The sequence below is a fragment of the Rhinolophus ferrumequinum genome, chromosome 6 (genome assembly GCF_004115265.2).
Source record: "Rhinolophus ferrumequinum isolate MPI-CBG mRhiFer1 chromosome 6, mRhiFer1_v1.p, whole genome shotgun sequence".
NCBI lineage: Eukaryota > Metazoa > Chordata > Mammalia > Chiroptera > Rhinolophidae > Rhinolophus > Rhinolophus ferrumequinum.
This window is the reverse complement of record NC_046289.1, coordinates 69,902,676-69,920,234: the sequence shown is the minus strand read 5'-3', so window position 1 is coordinate 69,920,234 and position 17,559 is coordinate 69,902,676. Positions and strand designations below refer to the sequence as shown.

Genomic DNA, 17,559 nt, shown 5'->3' with positions numbered 1-17,559 from the left:
TTTGTATCCATTTTTTTTCTTAAAATGACTAATGTGAATATTAACTTCAAGGAATCATTACTGATCAAATCAGGGCTCATAATCTATGTGTCCTTTCTGTTCTCTGCAGATTTCTTCTAACTTCAGCGGCCATTTGGTTCTGGTAACCAGGTGATCTATTTTGCCCCCATTCTGATGTTTCAATGTGAAAGAGAACTGTTACAAAATACCGTAGTTCTTTGATTTATTGTAATGAAAAGAATGAACATTTAGAATCAGATTGAACCAGTCCAAATCCTGGCTTTGCCACTTAACTGGTTGTTTAATCTTAGAATTAACCTAATTTTTTTGAACCTTTGTATTAACATCTATGAGGTCTGACAATTAAATTCGTGAACTTGTTGCAACAACGTTGCTAATCTTTTTTTGATATTAGAGGGATTATTTATTGTGACGTTGTACCAATTGGACAAACAGTTAACCAAGTTTACTAGTTGGAAGTGCTGAAAAGGCTGCTTGAAAAAGTTAGACAACCTGAACTTTTCACCCACAATTCATGGCTCTAGAATCACAACAATGTACCAGCTCACACGGCACTGTCTGTGAGGCAGTTTTTAGCCAATAAACAAGTCACTGTATTGGAACAACCTCCCTACTCACCTGATCTGGCCCCCAGTGACTTCTTTCTTTACCCGAAGGTAAAGGAAATGTTGAATGGAAGACATTTTTATGGCATTCAGGACATCGAGGGTAATATGACGACAGCTCTGATGACCATTCCAGAAAAAGAGTTCCAAAATTGCTCTGAAGGATGGATTAGGCACTGGTGTCAGTACATAGCTTTCCAAGGGGAGGACTTCGAAGGTGACCGTAATGATATTCAGCAACGAAGTGTGTAGTAGCACTTTTCTAGGATGAGTTTGTGAACATAATTGTCAGACCTTGTGTAGCAGTGTCTAAATAGTAGTCATTAGCTACATGTAGCTATTGATTAAAATTAAATAAAATAAAAAACGTACTTCTTCAGCCACACTAGCCATATTTTAACTGCTCAGAGGCCACCTGTGGTTAGTATCTATTGTGTTGGATGACACAGATGTAGAACATTTCCGTCACTGCAGACACTTGCATGGACAGCACTAACCTATAAAACGGGGTCCGCGATACTTTTCTCATAGAGTTATGGGGAGGATCAAGGTACAAGAAAACTTGCATAAAGAATTTAGCATGGTGCTCACTTGGGACAACAATGACACTCTAAAAAGGTGCTAATTCTCTCCCTACTCTCCCCTCATGCATGTTTTTCTCATCTGTCTTCATTTTGTTTTGGGTAAATCCTCACCTTCCCTACTTTTTCTCTTGCCTCCTTTAAAGTTAAAAAATAATTAAAAATGATACCTGGATCTTTGCTGTGTGAACTAATATTCTCAAGATAACTTTTTCTTTAAAAAAAATTCAGGAAAGAAAAGAAAAAGATATCCAGTAAGAGCATAGCCAACAGCTGTCTAGTTTTACTGCTTGGGAAGAAGGAGAGTATAGGCAGCAAAGGTAGTATACATGCTTTATTACATTGCAGGTCTTCATCTTTAACCAGAATGACATGCTTTCTCTGTGAACTCCATGCCTTCTGTACTGATCCTCCATGTGGGACATCAATAGTATTTATTTTGAAAAAGCTGAAAACCCTTTAAAAACATGTCCCAGAAAATTCTGTATCTTAAAGTGCTCCTTTTTGTTTCCTTTCCCCTCCAGCTTCACAAATAAGTCACAGGCTTTCCTTTTCCCTCTTACATTATTTTGTCAATGACATCACAGTGTGAAGGGACTACACTCACAGCGGCATCATCAGCGTGAATCAGACTCTTAAGACAAGGATTTTTTTGAGAAAGTCCAAAATTCATGGATTTTTTTTTTTTTCCTGAAACGATTGAGTTGGTTTAAAAATCATCTTGGAGCACAGGAAAAGTAATAAAGAACAGAGTGAACTCTATCACCTTCTCCAGTGGCCATTTGGGAAAACTTTAAGCTAATTAACTCTCTTCAGGTGACACAGATGGAAAAAAACCAATCCAGAGAGCATTGGCCCTGAAACACCCTCAGGGATCCCTTGAAAGAACTTTCTTCGGAGCTCCATTCACTCGTGGTAAACATGTGGCGTGGGGAGGCATATTTAGTAGGCTTTTCTGTAAAGAACAATCCTGTTCAGACCAAATGGCCCCTCTGACCACATGCATAGAGGGGGAGGGAAGGAGGAAGGAAGCTCCTGCTGGGGCTGTCATTCCTCAGTAAATACTTGTTTCATACTGAGAGGGTTAAAAAACAATTTGTTAGATGCTGGTTGATGTCCCTAGGAAAGTTGTTTCTTTCCTATGAAAATGTGTCAGACTTACATAGTACTTACTATGTGCCAGGCATGGATGAGTGTGTCAAACACATATTAGTTTATTTCATGCTCCTAACAACACATAACATTGGTACTTTTCTTAGTCCCAGTTTCCAGGTGAGGAAGCTGAGGCACAGAGAGCTTCTATAACTTGCCTGAAGCGAAGCTTCTTGAAGGAGCAGGGTAGGATGTGAGCCCTGAACCCAGGGCCAAGTTCATAACTCTGCAGACTGCGCTCGTACCTTCATCATTGAAAGATCACAAACCCACAACTCTTCTCTTTCACTCCAGCCTCACAAGTATGTCCCTGCCTCCCCTCTTCCCTTTTAGAGTCTTCTAGTTTTGTATCTACCTCCAGAGCATTTTCACAGAAGCCTTGATACGGCTCAGTAGAAAAAGTCCTTAATCGCTGAGACTTGTCTTTGCAATAGGCAAGTGCAGCCTGTTTTCTTCTTAACCAATTAATAAAAACAGTTGGTGGCTTCTGACAGACTGAGGCAGAGGGGTTGTATTAAAGTGTTGTGTTAGTTGGCGGGGGAAGCCCCACCATGAAGGCCGGGGAAGTGCTATGAGAGTAAAATAGAAGGGGAAGCCTAGAGAGGTCCCTGGCTCTGTCTTTCATTTGGCCTCAGGACTCCATTTCGAAGAGTTGGAAAGTGAGCATAAGGTGGATGCTGATCAGGAAGAAGGTAAGATCAGATGTCACGGCAGCAGGAGGGTGTGAGGTAAGTGGATAAGGGTTAGGGCACCTCGTTCAGATCTCGCCGCTGTATCTGAGCGGTATGAACTGGTACCAGTTAGTTAGCTTCTCTTGGCTTCCGATGTTTTCATCTTTAAAATAAGAAGGTTGAGCTAGTTGATTTCTAATATTTCTGAAGTCCCATTCAGCTTCCCAACAACTTGATTCTACCCAAATTCTTTCATAACCTTACACCTCATTCATTTAACAAATGTCTTTTGGAGTACTTGTGATGTCATAATTTCCTCAGATCTCAACTTCACTTGGTACGTTAAAATATCCTTCCCGATCCCAAAAACCCACCTCCGCCCATTATCTCGTTCAACACTTTATTTGTAGTTTACTTACTTTTCCCAGTCTATTGCTCTAAACTTTTTTCTTCTACAGAAAATTTATACACTCTTACCCTTGACTAATTTTGACTCCACTTTCTACTTGATTTCTCAAGCATTCGCCACATGAACCTAGCTGAACCACTTTAGGAAGCTGGACGCAATTAGTCATTAAAAATCAGGCCTAGAACTTGAAATAAATTGGATAAAGAGAAACATGAGAATTAAGTAGCCTAACACTGTGAAATGTAATGTTGTTTGCCTTCCTTTCCCCTTGCCTTTCTGGGGTTTTATGAGAATGTGGGAAGGAATTAATCTAAACTGAATAATACAGGGGAGGGGCCCAAAGGTGAGGGGAAGTGACTCTGGGAAGTTTTCTTTTTAGGCAGCATCCAGCTTCTGCAAATTGATTTTTTTTTTTTAAGTTGTTAATGTTGATTCATCTTGTGAGAGTCAAAGAGCTAGGTTCTGGTCCCAAGAGATGATGTGCCTTTTTTGTTGCCATCACTCTTATAGGTTTATCTTTCTCACCAGATATCTATCTATTCGTTGAACTGATGTTCTTATTGCCATGAGGTATAAATGGCTGCAGCCTCACTCTGAGAGGATGGCGAGATGGCAGAAACATGGAGGACTAACTGGCAGTAGTAAATTCTCCACACAAATGTGTCCTGTGTTCCTTTTTCAAGTAGCTGGGTACTGATTGTTTTTTAACAAATAGTTACAAAGAACATCTTGTGAGTCAAATGCTACCTAATTATTTATGATGCCTGTTGTAACTTAATTGTTTAAGACAGATCATTATTTGGCCTTCTGCTCAGGCATAGCGTTAGAGAGCTTAAGTGTCTTGAGGTTGGAACAAAAGAGAATCGGGGAGGGGGGTTGCAAAGGTGACAGTCTTGGCTGTCCCTGATTAGGGTAGATTCATAACAGAACAAGACACTGAGGTAAATGATGTCCAAGAGAAGTTCTTATTTCCCCCTTGCAAATGTTACAACATTAAATAAAATCGTTTTTCAAACCAACAAAGATCAAATTTGGTAGGTTGCTTATTAGAACATTACAGTGTGAAACATTTTTCAAAATTTCCTAAATGACCAGAAGTAGTAATATTTTTCGTGGTCATGAGAACCACTGGCCGGAACCACCATGCTGCTATTTCTTACTCATCTTCATATTTAGGTGGTCACTGCTTGCTTTCGTTCAAAATTGTTTTAGGTCCACCTACTGCCATTCAGACTGATCTGGGGTAGAAAGTACTTGGTTACAGTCTATGAACAGAGGTTGACTGATTTCCCATATTAAAGTACGCATTTCATGAAGATGGACTTTCTTCATCTTTATGTCCCTGGAGCTTTGTATATAACTGCTGCTTACTAATGATTGTTGCGTGAATACATCTTTGTGATAGGAGTCATGCTTCATAAATGAAAGGGAACTGTTTGGGTAAACTGGAAAGCCTCTTGACGTGATGAGTCCTGAAGTCTGTGTCTTGACTGTGACCGTAGAAAAGCCAGCTAGGAATGTTTGCTCGAGTTTTCTAAGCAGCCCCTCTAGATCCCCCCTAAATTACAACAAGGGAAAAGAATGGTCATTCTCGTGAAGCTTTTCTTTTTTATTTTTTTTCCCCTCTGTGAAGTCAGTCTTCCATGTCATCTCAGAGGGTAAAGTACAGTATATGTTCTACTGAGAGAACAACAACCTGGGCTGACACGCCTTCAGCGTCAGGACTCATGTCTGTGACGTGCTGTTTTGTCAGGAAGTGGAACTCAAGGTTTTAGAAGACTGGCTAAGAGTGTGGATTTTGGAGCCTGCTTGCCTGGATTGAAGTTCTAATTTTACCACTCACCGATGCTGTGAACATGGGAAAACCACTTCATCTTGCTGTTCTTCCAAACAGGAAAAAGAGAATAGCACTGCTATGAGTGGTTATGTGCATCAATCAGTTAATATATATGGAGCAACTAGAACTGTGCTTGGCACATAGTAAATACCTAATAAATGTTAGATATTATTACTGTCCCCACTTATTAACCGTGCAACTTTGGGCAGTTATGTTTTCTTGGCCATGGTTGCTTCACTTTTAAAATGAACCTAATAATACCTCCCTACCGTGAGGAGCTGGAATCAAATCATCTCTTGGGACCCAAGACTTGCCCCACTTTTCACGAAACTATACTGGCGTTGTGGGTATTGTAAGGATGCTGGAACTTTATAATTCTGCTCCATGCTGTAGTGTAGAATGGCCAATGAGCCCTTCCAAGTTATGTCCCATTTTGCCCAAATCGGCTGAGGGTGCTTAGAAATGTATTCTGGAAATCCGTAATTCGTGATGTCTGAAAAAATGGAGCCTTCTCAGTTAAAGAAAAAACTCCAAATATGTGCCCATGTCTCCCCCACCCCACACCCACATACTTGATGGTCTACGTAGCTCTTTAGAAGACAGCTCTTCTGATCTGGTGTGTCCGTTTTTTCTCAGCCATGAAGAAGCAGAAGTCTGATTTTATCAATGGGCATTTTCTCTAGACAGGAAGCTTGTTCTAAGACTTAAATGGCACCAATGACTATTTCTGCATGTGTGGTGGTGGCCTTTTGATTAAGTGTGCCCTAGTTAATAATCCCAAAATATACTTGAATCAGTAGCAAAAAGGAAAGTATCCATTTAAACACAAAGTTAAATCAGGGATTAGGAAGTACCGTCTTTGCTTTCCCACAGGGGTTAATGGAATATAATAATATGTACCCTTTTTTGTGTGAGAGTTCCTTTTGAACACATTGCTAGCAATGTATTATTGCAATCAGAATTTCTCAATATTAATATTTATTGAGGAACATGATTCACGTTATCAGTGTGGGACCCACAGCCATTCCTTGCTACAAGAGAAGGCAAGACTAATTTTGCTTGTGGTGACAACGATTTTGCAGAATAGACTGCTATTTGTATTTAACACTTGGGCTCAATCTTCTTGCAGCTTTGCTCAAAGAGAGTCTGTGATTACTATTAAGCCAGTTTGACTCTCCTTGATCCATTCCAGGTGCTTACCAAACACATGCTGATTGGATGGGATGTGAAAGAGAAACCCTGAGACCTTCAGGTACCACAGGAAGCTGTCCCAGGAGAAACCTAGGCAGCTGGGAAACAGGGCTACAGTCTGTCCACGACCTTAGTTGCCAGGTTCCCAGCAGATAATCAGAGTATTGGAAACTACATTGAGCTGATGTTGGGTCGTTGTTTTGTTTGTCCCATTTTTGTGTTAGGCAAATTGGGTCTGTGATAGAGACCTGACTGATAGAGACCTTTCAGATGTTTTGCCCCTTAGGGGAATATGGCTCCTTAGGGACCTTTGATGAATCGGTTTGCCTAACAAGGCAGGTTGTGTGTTACCTTGTACCATGCCAGGTTTCATTCGGTTGGATCACTGAAGCAGAGAGGGGTGCCCGGCTGCCAGGATTCCTAAGGAAGCCAGGAAGTCAGAGCTGCCCAGCCAGAAGCCTAAGATTGGCCGGGAGCGTTGAGGGTAATCATTCCTGCCAGCCGGGACTATTTACTCTGCCACCCTAAGGCCGGTGGACGTGGGGTGTGGTGGGCGTGCTCGCCTAAGTACCTGTTTGTAGAACACTGAGACACTAGGGCAGAGCTAAAACAGTAGTAATCTGAAACCAGTTGTGTTGGTTTTCCTTCTCTGGCCCCAGCAGCTAAAATCTGCATTCCAGATGAAACCTGCATGGAAGCGGAAGAAGGCACTTAAAAAAAAAAAAAAAGCTTCAAGGACAGTAAATTAACTGCTTCTTGAGTTCCAGTCATTTTGAAATGATCGATTTCTTTCTTTCTTTTTATTTCTTTACTTTGGGCTTTGTGCATGGCCATTGATCTGTGTACCCTGCTAGGCTTTTTTTTTTTTTTTTTGCCTGGATGGCACAGGCTGCGTAGGAGGGTCTGGTCCGAAAGAAGTATTTCAGTCATTTCCTGCTGATTCACTTTTGAATGTCTTGGACTGCTCCGTCCGTCTGGTTGAGGACTGTCAGGATCAGCGTGCCGGCTCAGCACTTTCTGGAGTCTCACTTGCTCACCAATGAGGAAGTTGAAAGCAACCAGGGGAACGACAGGCACTGGGGGCGGAGCTGTGGTAAAGTGCTGGGCTGGGATGACTGCGGGCAGGCTGACTTTCCTTAGGACAAAAAGCCTTTTGTCCACGGGAATAAATACGGAAGTCCCAGAGGAGCACCCTCCCCAGCCCGTGTGTAGTAAGGTGCACAGCCTCAGCCGCTTCTGGGCATAAAGCTGCACTGACTTTTTACAGTTGCCCTGGGTGCACCATCGTCTCGCAAGCAAACCGGAAGGAGGGCACAGTGAGGTGACCTGAAAGAGACCAAGTGTGCTCGCTCTGGCCGAGGAGTCTGGCCGCCGGGTCCTGTTGCTCTCTGTCCTGTAAGTTAAGAGCCGATGGAGTGGATAATTTGAGAGCGGAGGAAGGCAACAAAAGTCAGAACTGCCACTGAGGGCACCGCTGTGGGACATGGAGGACGTTGGTAACTCTCTGAATGGCAGTGATGTCTCGGAACCAGAAAAACCTGAAGCTGGGCTTGACATGGCTCAGTCGATCCTGAGCAAGTTCTCTGTGAAATCCCTATTCGGGTTTACAAGTAAATTGGAATCAGTGACGCCTGAGGAGGAAGATGCCGTGCTGAAAGCATTCCGCAGTTTAGTGGCGGATCCCACGCCTCAGCCTGATGATCCCCGGGAAGGCTCAGATCCGCAGGAGGCAGAGGCTCAGGTTCCACCTGACCTCGGAAATGATGGGAAGACTCCAAAGGTGGAGACAGAGACCGAGTCAGAGGGCAGTCAGAGAAAAGCAGAGGCAGGGATTTCTCTCCCCGGTCAAGAACTTGTTCCACTCACTGCACTGAGTGTGAGCACAGACGATGTCATTTTGGTTCGCGGGACCCTGGTGCACACCACCAGTGATTCTGACTCTGATGATGGTGGCCAGGATCCAGAAGAGGGAGGCAGCACCAATGGCCCGAAGTCCCCTAGTGTTGTTTTATCTAAGCCATCTGAGGAGCCCAAAGACAAGCCAGGTGATTGTAGGGAGAACATTGCCACTGGGGAAAGGGATGTTGCAGAGTGCTCTGCCGAAGGTCCTCCGGGGACTCCACCTGAGATAGGGAGCAAACCAGAACCTGGCAATGGTGGTCTTCAGACAGAGCACAGCTCCAGCAAAGGACAAGCCGGAGAAGATGGTTCCCAAGTTCTACCTGTGGTCACAGACCAGAACTTGAGTGTTGGTGTCACTAAGAGCACCTCTTCTAAAAAAGAAGTCCCTGGAGAGAAGTCATTCCAGCTTCCTGCTTTTTTTAGTGGGCTTCGTGTGCTTAAGAAGGGGGCTCCAGCCGAGGGTGGGGAGACCATCACCGAAATTAAACCAAAGGATGGAGACCTGGCTTTGCTCAAATTGACCCAGCCTGTTCAGAAGTCCCTAGCACAGGCAGTGCCACAGACGGTGAAGACTGGGGAGAAAACAAGTGATCTAAAGGCCACTCCCACTCTCCTGGAGCAGCTCTCCCAGCTACTCAGCATTGACATGCCCAGGGCCGAACTGAAGGCAGAAGACCCTGAGCCGCCCAGGGGAGAAGAGATGGGCTGCAGCGCTACCCAGGAGAGCCAGAGCGGCCCCGGACAAACCCAAACCCAGAGTGGGGAGGTCAAGACAAAGCCACCAGAAACCGCCCTGGAGGCCTTTAAAGCCTTATTCATCCGTCCCCCCAAAAAGGGGACCACCGCTGACACCTCTGAGCTGGAAGCTCTCAAGCGCAAGATGAGGCATGAGAAGGAGTCCCTACGAGCGGTGTTTGAACGGTCCAAGTCAAGGCCAGTGGATGGCCCCTCTGATTCCAAAAGCGTACGTAGAATTGGGTTTTGCATTTTGTTACAAAATGTGATGCTGTTATATTTCTTTTGAGGTTTCCTGTCAAAGGGAACCCCAGTTACCTCTTAGCGACTGTCTTTTAGGTGCAAGATGATTAGAATGAAATTGTCCTTGTAAGGAGTATGGAGGTATGGAGTTGGACAGAGCGTTGTTTTAGTCCCTTACATTTGTCTGGATTGTTACAAGTGGGATACATGTAAAGATGTGCTGGTAGGAAAGGAACCTGTTGCTCTAAGTTTAAATGTTACTGGTAAATGTTCTTATAAAAACTAAGCAGCACGAGGATGTGATACAACGAGGAAACACAGCTCAGATTTCCTCACCTCTTAATTAGACACCTGTGTGAAAACTATTTTTCCTTTAAAAGCCTGCCATTTGGTGGAATACATGTTTGTGATATGATTGAAATGTTGCGTGTCGGTTACAAGGCATCCTGACTGAGCACAGGTTTAAAATGTGACCTGGGTTTTAATTCTAACTCCATTTACTGTCTGGGTGACTTTGATCATCTCTGAGCCTCGTCTCCTCAATGAGGAAAAAAATAATAACCCTCAGCTTATATGGTGGTTGTGAAGATTAAGTAAAGTTAGCACATGTTAGCTATGTAATTAATAAAAACTGTTATTCAAAGAAAATTCGATAATTTGTAAAGCCTAGCAAGCACCTGTGCAGTAGATCTTAAAGGTTCATAAGGACAGCAAATAGAACTTCTTGGTTAATATCAACTCAGAACACAATCATTCCCTTTTAAATGTTTGATCAGTTAAAACGTTAAAAATTAAAAAGTCTTTGGAAAAAATTATCTTGGGTTGTAGTGAAAAACTAAACACTGTATAACATTCTCATAGTTATAAAAAATCAACTCATGTAAAAATAGCTTGAATAAGAAAGCCATCTCATTATTATTTTTTTAATAGGAAAGAAAAAGAGAATTGAAATTTGCAAGTGGAGTGCTTAGAGAAGTGTATGTTAGCCTATAGTGAATGTTCATGGAAAATGTAGCCATTATATTATAAATAATCCTGGAGTTGTTTGGGATACACTTGTAAACTTCCTATAAATGTACCTGATTATAGTACATTTGTATTTATATCTTCAACTCAATGTACATTTGTGATTATTTTTAATAGTAATTATAAAAATCATCTATCAAGTGTTGGGTAATACTTGGCCTTGAGGTCTTTTCATTGAAGTATAATTGACATATAACATTGTATTAGTTTTAGGCGTACAATATGATTTGACATTTGTATGTATTGCAAAAGGATTACCAAAATAAGTCTACTTACCCTCTGTCCCCATACAAAAATTACTAAATTCTTTTTCTTGTGATGAGAGCTTTTAAAATTTACTTTCTTAGCAACTTTCAAATTTGCAACACAACATGATTGACTGTGGTTACCATACTGTACGTTAATTACATTCCCATGGCCTTGAGTTTTTTTGTTTTGTTTTGTTTTCACTCCCACTGATCACTTTACATTTCTGGGAAAGGATTGTATTGTAGTGAGATGTTTCCATTACACCCAGTGAGCTCAATGTGCAACTGGTCATTAATATTAATTTTAGAGTTAGCATGTTTGTTTTCAGGGAATAATTGGCTTTGGGCACGTTTCATTTAACGTATTCCTTTTGTTGCCCACTTTTTCAACAGCCTGACCACAGCCCCACTGAGCAGGACGATAGGACTCCTGGCAGACTCCAAGCTGTCTGGCCACCCCCAAAGACAAAGGACGCAGAAGAAAAAGTGGGATTGAAGTACACTGAAGCAGGTAATGTGAAAACAAGCCAGGTACCCAGGAAAGAATCTCTTACTGCAACGGCTTTTAGTTCTAATTCAGTAGACTCTCAGAATTTGAGTTTTTGTTTTGTTATAAAATGTAATGCTGAAGCCTTTTGTTTTTGGTTGTGCTTTTAAAGTGAACCCTTGCACACTTATCATTAATGAATCTCTGAGAGATGAAAGGTAAATGCAGTGGAATGAATGAAGGGGGGCATGTGTATAAAGTAGGAGAACCTTTGAGGAACTAATGGAGAAGGTAGATTACAAATTCCTCAGGAAGCAGGTGGTTGGCCCTCATATAATGTTGTGGGAGCTGGCAGGGTTGCTGGAAGAGGCAGAGTATGATTCTCCAAAGCTGTAATCTGATTTGTTTGTCTTTGAGTAATGCTTTTGAGCTGCAGGAACCTTGTGTAGAGTGAATGTACAGATACCATATCAGTTACTCTTTCACTTTTGTGAGACAAAGCTTTATTTAATTCATGACCATTTTTAAAGCAATTTAACTCTCTGGAAACCTTCCCAGGACTTTTGCTTGAATATATTTAAATGGAATGGGAACCTAGGTCTTTTTACTCTTTAAGTGAAAAGTTCACATGAAATTTTAAAAAAATGAAGAATGAGAGGATAGTATATCTTAATTATATATGTGTGTGTCTATAGTCGTCGCTAATGAAAACTATCATCTTCCTGTTATTAAAGATTATCTCTACAGGCTTATATTTTGCTGGTTGTCTTAGGTATATAGGTATATTAAGATTGGTCTATCGGGTTATAGAAAAACACTTCTTTCAGTTCTTATTCATTGATGGACATAAGTGGATCAAAGTTTGCATAGTTTAGTAATGTGTGGTTTCTCTGCAGTATCATCAAATTACTTTAGTGATTGAGTACACAGATGAATCTCGAGTTGGCAACCTCATTCTACAACCTGATTGCTTGTAGTCTCCATTTGCACAATTACAAACTTGGCTACCCCAAGGTGTCAACTTCTGCTTAGCATTTTTTTCATGCGGTGCTTGACTTACAGAATGAAAATCATTATATCCTTAGTGGAAATATGTATATAGCCTTCCAATCTTTTTTCCTTCGTTTGGTTTTCCAAAATTGAAATGCTTGTGATTGCAACTTGGAACCACCTTACCAAGTTATTTTTCTCATGATCTGGCATAGTTTGAACAATTAAAAGTACTGAAGTTTGCTTTTAATGAAAAAACCAGAATCCTGTGAGTTCTTCTTCCTAGTTTCTATCGGTGATCTTAGTCTTGTCCCTCTCAGTGTATCACGGCAACCTTCCTTGTAACGAGCACTTGCTGAGTAGAGAAGGAAATAAATGTCAGTGATAGTTTGGGGGTGTTTATACTTCTGCAGAGATTCCTTCGTCTTTACTTCTGTCCTCTTCCATTTCCAGAAGCTCAAAGGAGCACTGTAATTTACCTCATCAGTGGCTTTCCCAGTCTTTTTTCTTTTTTTAATGGAATGAAATGTGTTTTCAGAGATCTCTAAGATCTTGGATGAGATGGGGAAAAGGAGGAGGAAGGGGTGAATAATGATAGCTGTCTTGGCTGGGCTCTGACGGCACAATGACATCATGCGACAGAGAGAAATCAGCTGTTTGGAGAAGGCATCTAGGTCCCCAACCAGTACCCAGGGGTGGCAGTACTGTGGCTTGCTTACCCAGCTCCCAGGTCTGATGCTTGCTTTCTTGAGAACCTCTTAGGTGCTCATTATTATTCTGATACACTTTGGAGTTATTAAGGACAAGTAAGATACCCCATGCCTTCAGGAAATATTTTTAACCCCCTACTCAATACCAGCATAAGGTTGCCTTGTAATTTATTGCTAACCTTGAGGAAGTTAACACGCTCCATGTTATTGTCTTAAGCTCTGTTGTTGAGAAAACTGGAGTCTTACAAGCATTTGGTTTATAACAACGCATTCTGTGGTATTGGCATTTGTTTCCCTGCCCGTAGGGAAACGGAAAATTTGCTACTCTGTAGGAAGCACAGAAAAATTAGATCAAAAATATTTCAAGGTATTTGAAGTCTTATGCGTTTACATCTTTGGTGCTTTTATTTTTCCTAGGGTGTATTATTCATTAAATTAGTGAAATAGGAGGTCTGGACTCTAGCATTCATATTTCAAGTGTGGAATTGCAATTCTGTGCTGTGACATCTAAGTCCAGTTCTTGGCAGAGATGGAAAAGAGATTGTTTTTCATCGTGAGTCTCACACTGTCCTTATGCTGCCCTCGGCCACTTCGGACTTACCACTGCTTGGATTTCCCTCTATTCAGAGTTTATCATTCGATGATCTTTTTTTTCCTCAGGGTTTAAGATATCACCTAATACTGTAAACTCACTTTTGTTCAAGGATAAAAAGAAAGAGGGCTGATATCAGAGAAGCTGTCCCATTAGACTACTGCTTCTTGAATCCTCTTCGCCACATGAAGGTGGCTAGCCACTGTTGCTGGTGCCCACTGCCCAGGATGCCCTCTCCTGCCATTTCCAAAGCCATCAGCAGCATCTGTAGCTGCTGACACTGTGACTACCATCTTTGGCAGCTAAAGCCTTTGGCTCCTAATAGAGCCTCGGATGCCATTCTGATGACACTGTGCCCACCCTCTAGGGCAGTTCTACTGCCAATCTATGAGCTCTTGGAGCCTTGGTGATGTGCCAGTGGAGAGAAGCACCAGACCTGCCAGAGCTGTCACTCAAGGGACTACCACAGGTGTTGGAGTTCACCTTCACGACTCAGGGAGGGTCCCCAGGTTAACTTACTGTTGTGCCTGGGTTGCTCTGCTCAAATAAGAGAGAATTGCTTTCTCCCATCTCTCAGCTGTGCTTTCTTACATTATTATCAATGCATTCCTACCTTGTATTTGGAATGTCTCCTCAATTTTGAGTGAAAAGAGAATTTTTCCCCCCTTTTTCCTCGGAATTGGGCTAGGGACCATCTGAGTGACGGACCGCGTGTTCTTCTCAGAATTACCTTTCCCTCCTCTGAGTACAGGAGCTTCCTATTAAAACAAGCTTGTGGGATGGTCTTGCTTTTTCAGACAAAATTTTTTGGTGGGCACCTCATATCCTTAAATGATTAATCAGTGCGTGGTGAGTCCAGGCCACTTTTCTGTGGGGCAGACCAGAAACATCTGGATACAGTATACCTGATTAGCCTGTGAAGCTTGGGGCTGAGTAAAACCCAGTCAGTAAATTGCTCAAAGTCTTTAAAAAAAAAAAAAAAAAACAACTAGAAAGCATCAGGATGTTCTGTTTCAGACTCATTGAATCATAGAGTTAACATAGGGTTAAACTTTATCTTAAACTTGAATAAAAATTTTTTTCTAAACCAATTTAGGTCACTTTTTTCCTTTGTGAAGTATAGATTTACATATACCATGTTTGCCCAAACATAAAACCAGGTCTTATATTAATTTTTGCTCCAAAAGATGCATTAGAGCTTATGTTCAGGGGATGTCATCCTGAAACATCATGCTAAGGCTTATTTTCCAGTTAGGTCTTATTTTCGAGGAAACACGGTATTACTGGATCAAACAGGGTCCTGTTAAGGATCACATGACACACGCAAATTGGGTGATTTGATTGAGAGTTTATTAGAGACTATTTACAAAGGTGTGGGCAGGGGTTAGGAAGAACAGTAAGAGATGGAGCAGTACACTGGGGCTGGTGGTACTGAGAAGTTTTTATAGCCCTAGACCTGAATGAGGCAAGAGTCGCAGAAGCTACTGGGAAGCACAGAACTTCAGAGGGAGGCTGAGTGATGTGGAGAGGGCTGCCCCACAGGAGCCCAGCATGAGCAGGGGCCTTGAGTGGAGGTCTGCAGTGACCTGAGGGAAGGGAGCAGGGGTGAGGGTGGGGGGTGAACACCCTGACCCTCTTCGCCTGCTTTCTGGTCTCCCACCATCTTCCCATTGGCCAAACCCAGAGAGAAGTTGGAGGACTGGAGGCTACTTTCTTCCCTTTGGGTTCAGAACTGGGGGCCAGAATAGGGTGTAGAAGCTGGAAGAGTGGCTCTAGAAAGGCAAATAGAAGATACCCAGCACAGGTACACTGCCAACAGACTCCAGGTAAAAGAAGGTTCTAGTGCCCCTCAGCCTGCGTGAAGGATTGGCATACACTTATAAATTACAACTGACCACACAGGGTTCTATACGATGTTGTGAAAAGAAAAACTTCTGTTTTTTTGTCATCCTGTGGAAGGGTTATGTTTTCTACTCTAGTCAGTCCATAGAAAATGTAAGAGCCATCATTCAGAGCCTTGCTCTGTGGATACCTTCTACTCCTTAATGTAGAAGCTTTGTTTGCAGGTCTCAGAAAATCTTCCATTAGGTTTAAATGTATCTCTATGTTGCAGAATAAAATAACAAATCTGGAAATATCCACAAATATCACAAAGCAAAAGAAACTTTCTATAATCTTGTTCCATAGAGAAACCATTGCCAACATTTTGTAGTATGATAGGCCTGTGTGAATTTAAGACTTAAAAAAATTTTTGATCACACTCTACAGATTGCTTTTCTCATTGGAATACTTACCTGTATCTTTAAGTGACTTTTGCTACATTTTAACAGTGGTCGTATTTATAGAATTCTTTTTCCAGTTAGTATAAGTAATATAATAATAGAAATAACAATGCTATAAATATTTTTCTTTAATTAAAGTTTATTGGGGTGGCAATTGTTAGTAAAGTTACAATGCTATAAATATTTTTGTTAATGGTTTTCTTTAATTATTTTAGTACACACTCCTTGTGGTGGAATTGCTAAGGGTATATATACCTTTTCTTAAAAAGAAAAATTTGCCACAGTTGCAAAGTTGAAAAATAAAAAATTGCCAAAGTTGCTTTTTTAGATAATCTATTTAGATAAAAAGTAATACTTTTAAAACAAAACATTGCCTCCTCTTTATAATTTGCTTTTAATTTTACTTGTAATTTCTGGCGTACAGAAGTTTTAAATATTTATGTAATTAAATCTATCCTCGTTTTATTTTATAACTTTTTAATTTATTTTATAACATTTTATTTTATAACTGGTTTAGGAAGACCTCCCATATTCAAAGGTCATCTATATTTTCAAATCTCTTAAATGATTATTTTCTACCTCTTCTTTTCTTCTCTCCTTCCATTTCATGTCAGAAACTGTATTTTTGGTGTATAGCCTGAGGTAGAGATCTGAGACAACTTCTTTTTTCTAAGTTGCTAATTTTATAGCAGGCCACTGGAGTATTATTCCTCTCTGTGCTAAGTGTGGGACTGTTTGGGGCTTTCTGTTCTCTTTGATGTGTTTGTATTTTGCACCAGCATCTTAATTATTGCATCATGATAATGCATCTCAGAGTCTGTTCAGGTTCTCATGCATAGTCTTTAAAAATATGTTTTTGGTTTTTCTATTATTTACTCTTGCAGAAAATCTTAATTTGCTTTGTTAAATTTCAAAAGGATCCCTTTGGATTTTTATTGGAATTGCATTAATTTATAAATTAACATGAAGGTGGGAATGAAAATTGAGATCTTTTCAAATGCTTAATATGTCCACCTAGGAATATAGTTTATAAAACTATTCAAATTTTCTTTTATGATTTTTAGTGAACTAAATTATACATATATATGTGTGTGTGTGTGTGTATATATATATATATGTTATATATACAAAAGTTTATATATACTATATATAATATATATACTGGGGGTGACAAAAAATGTATACAAGTGGACACTTTAGTCAATGTTGCTCAAGCAGTAGTTTGTCGTCATCAGAAGTGTCTGGATGCTGATGGTAACCACTTTTTGAGCACCTCTTGTAATTGCAGAAGTCAAACATGACTTGTATTCATCTTTTGTTATCAGTATATTGTGAGTATTAAAATTTTAATAGTTTTCTTTCCTTTCTTAAAATGTGTATACATTTTTTTTGGCACCCTCTGTATATAAAATCTCCTGTACTTTTTTCTACATATATTCCCAGGCATATTATTTTAAAAAAATACATGAGATGAATTTGTGTCTTGTGGTGTTTTTTTTTTCTTAAAAGTCAAACTCTTTCCTAAGAATCTAGTGACTCAAGCAAGCCAGCTCCTCTGTGAATTCCCCCTTTTCCCCACTCCCCCAAGGCTAGGGCTGGACTGACTGCAGGACACAGGGGACTGACTGATCTCAGGGGTACCTTCCCTCAGTTTTACTCTGGTTAGTGATTCTTAACATTCCGTGATTCCTTTAAAAAGGTAGTGACGAAAGAAAGCTATGGAAGAAGACACTGCAGTTAATTTTGCATATATTTCAGACCCTCCTCTCCCTAATGCAGTTAATGTTGGTGCAGTTAAAATGGTACCATTCAGAGAACTGGCAGTGACTCAGTGACCCATGGAACGAGGGAGAAAAAAGTACAAGGAAAAGCACTCA

General features: G+C 40.8%; 1 protein-coding gene across 1 annotated transcript in view; it reads left to right on the top strand.

Moving 5' to 3' along the window:
• The first annotated feature begins 7,586 nt into the window (after positions 1-7,586).
• Positions 7,587-17,559, top strand: part of FMN1 (formin 1) — a 264,605-nt gene continuing 254,632 nt past the window's right edge. The window contains 2 exon segments of the mRNA XM_033108537.1: positions 7,587-9,333; positions 11,015-11,132. Coding sequence (XP_032964428.1) covers positions 7,951-9,333; positions 11,015-11,132 — 1,501 coding nt within the window. The 5' untranslated portion in view covers positions 7,587-7,950.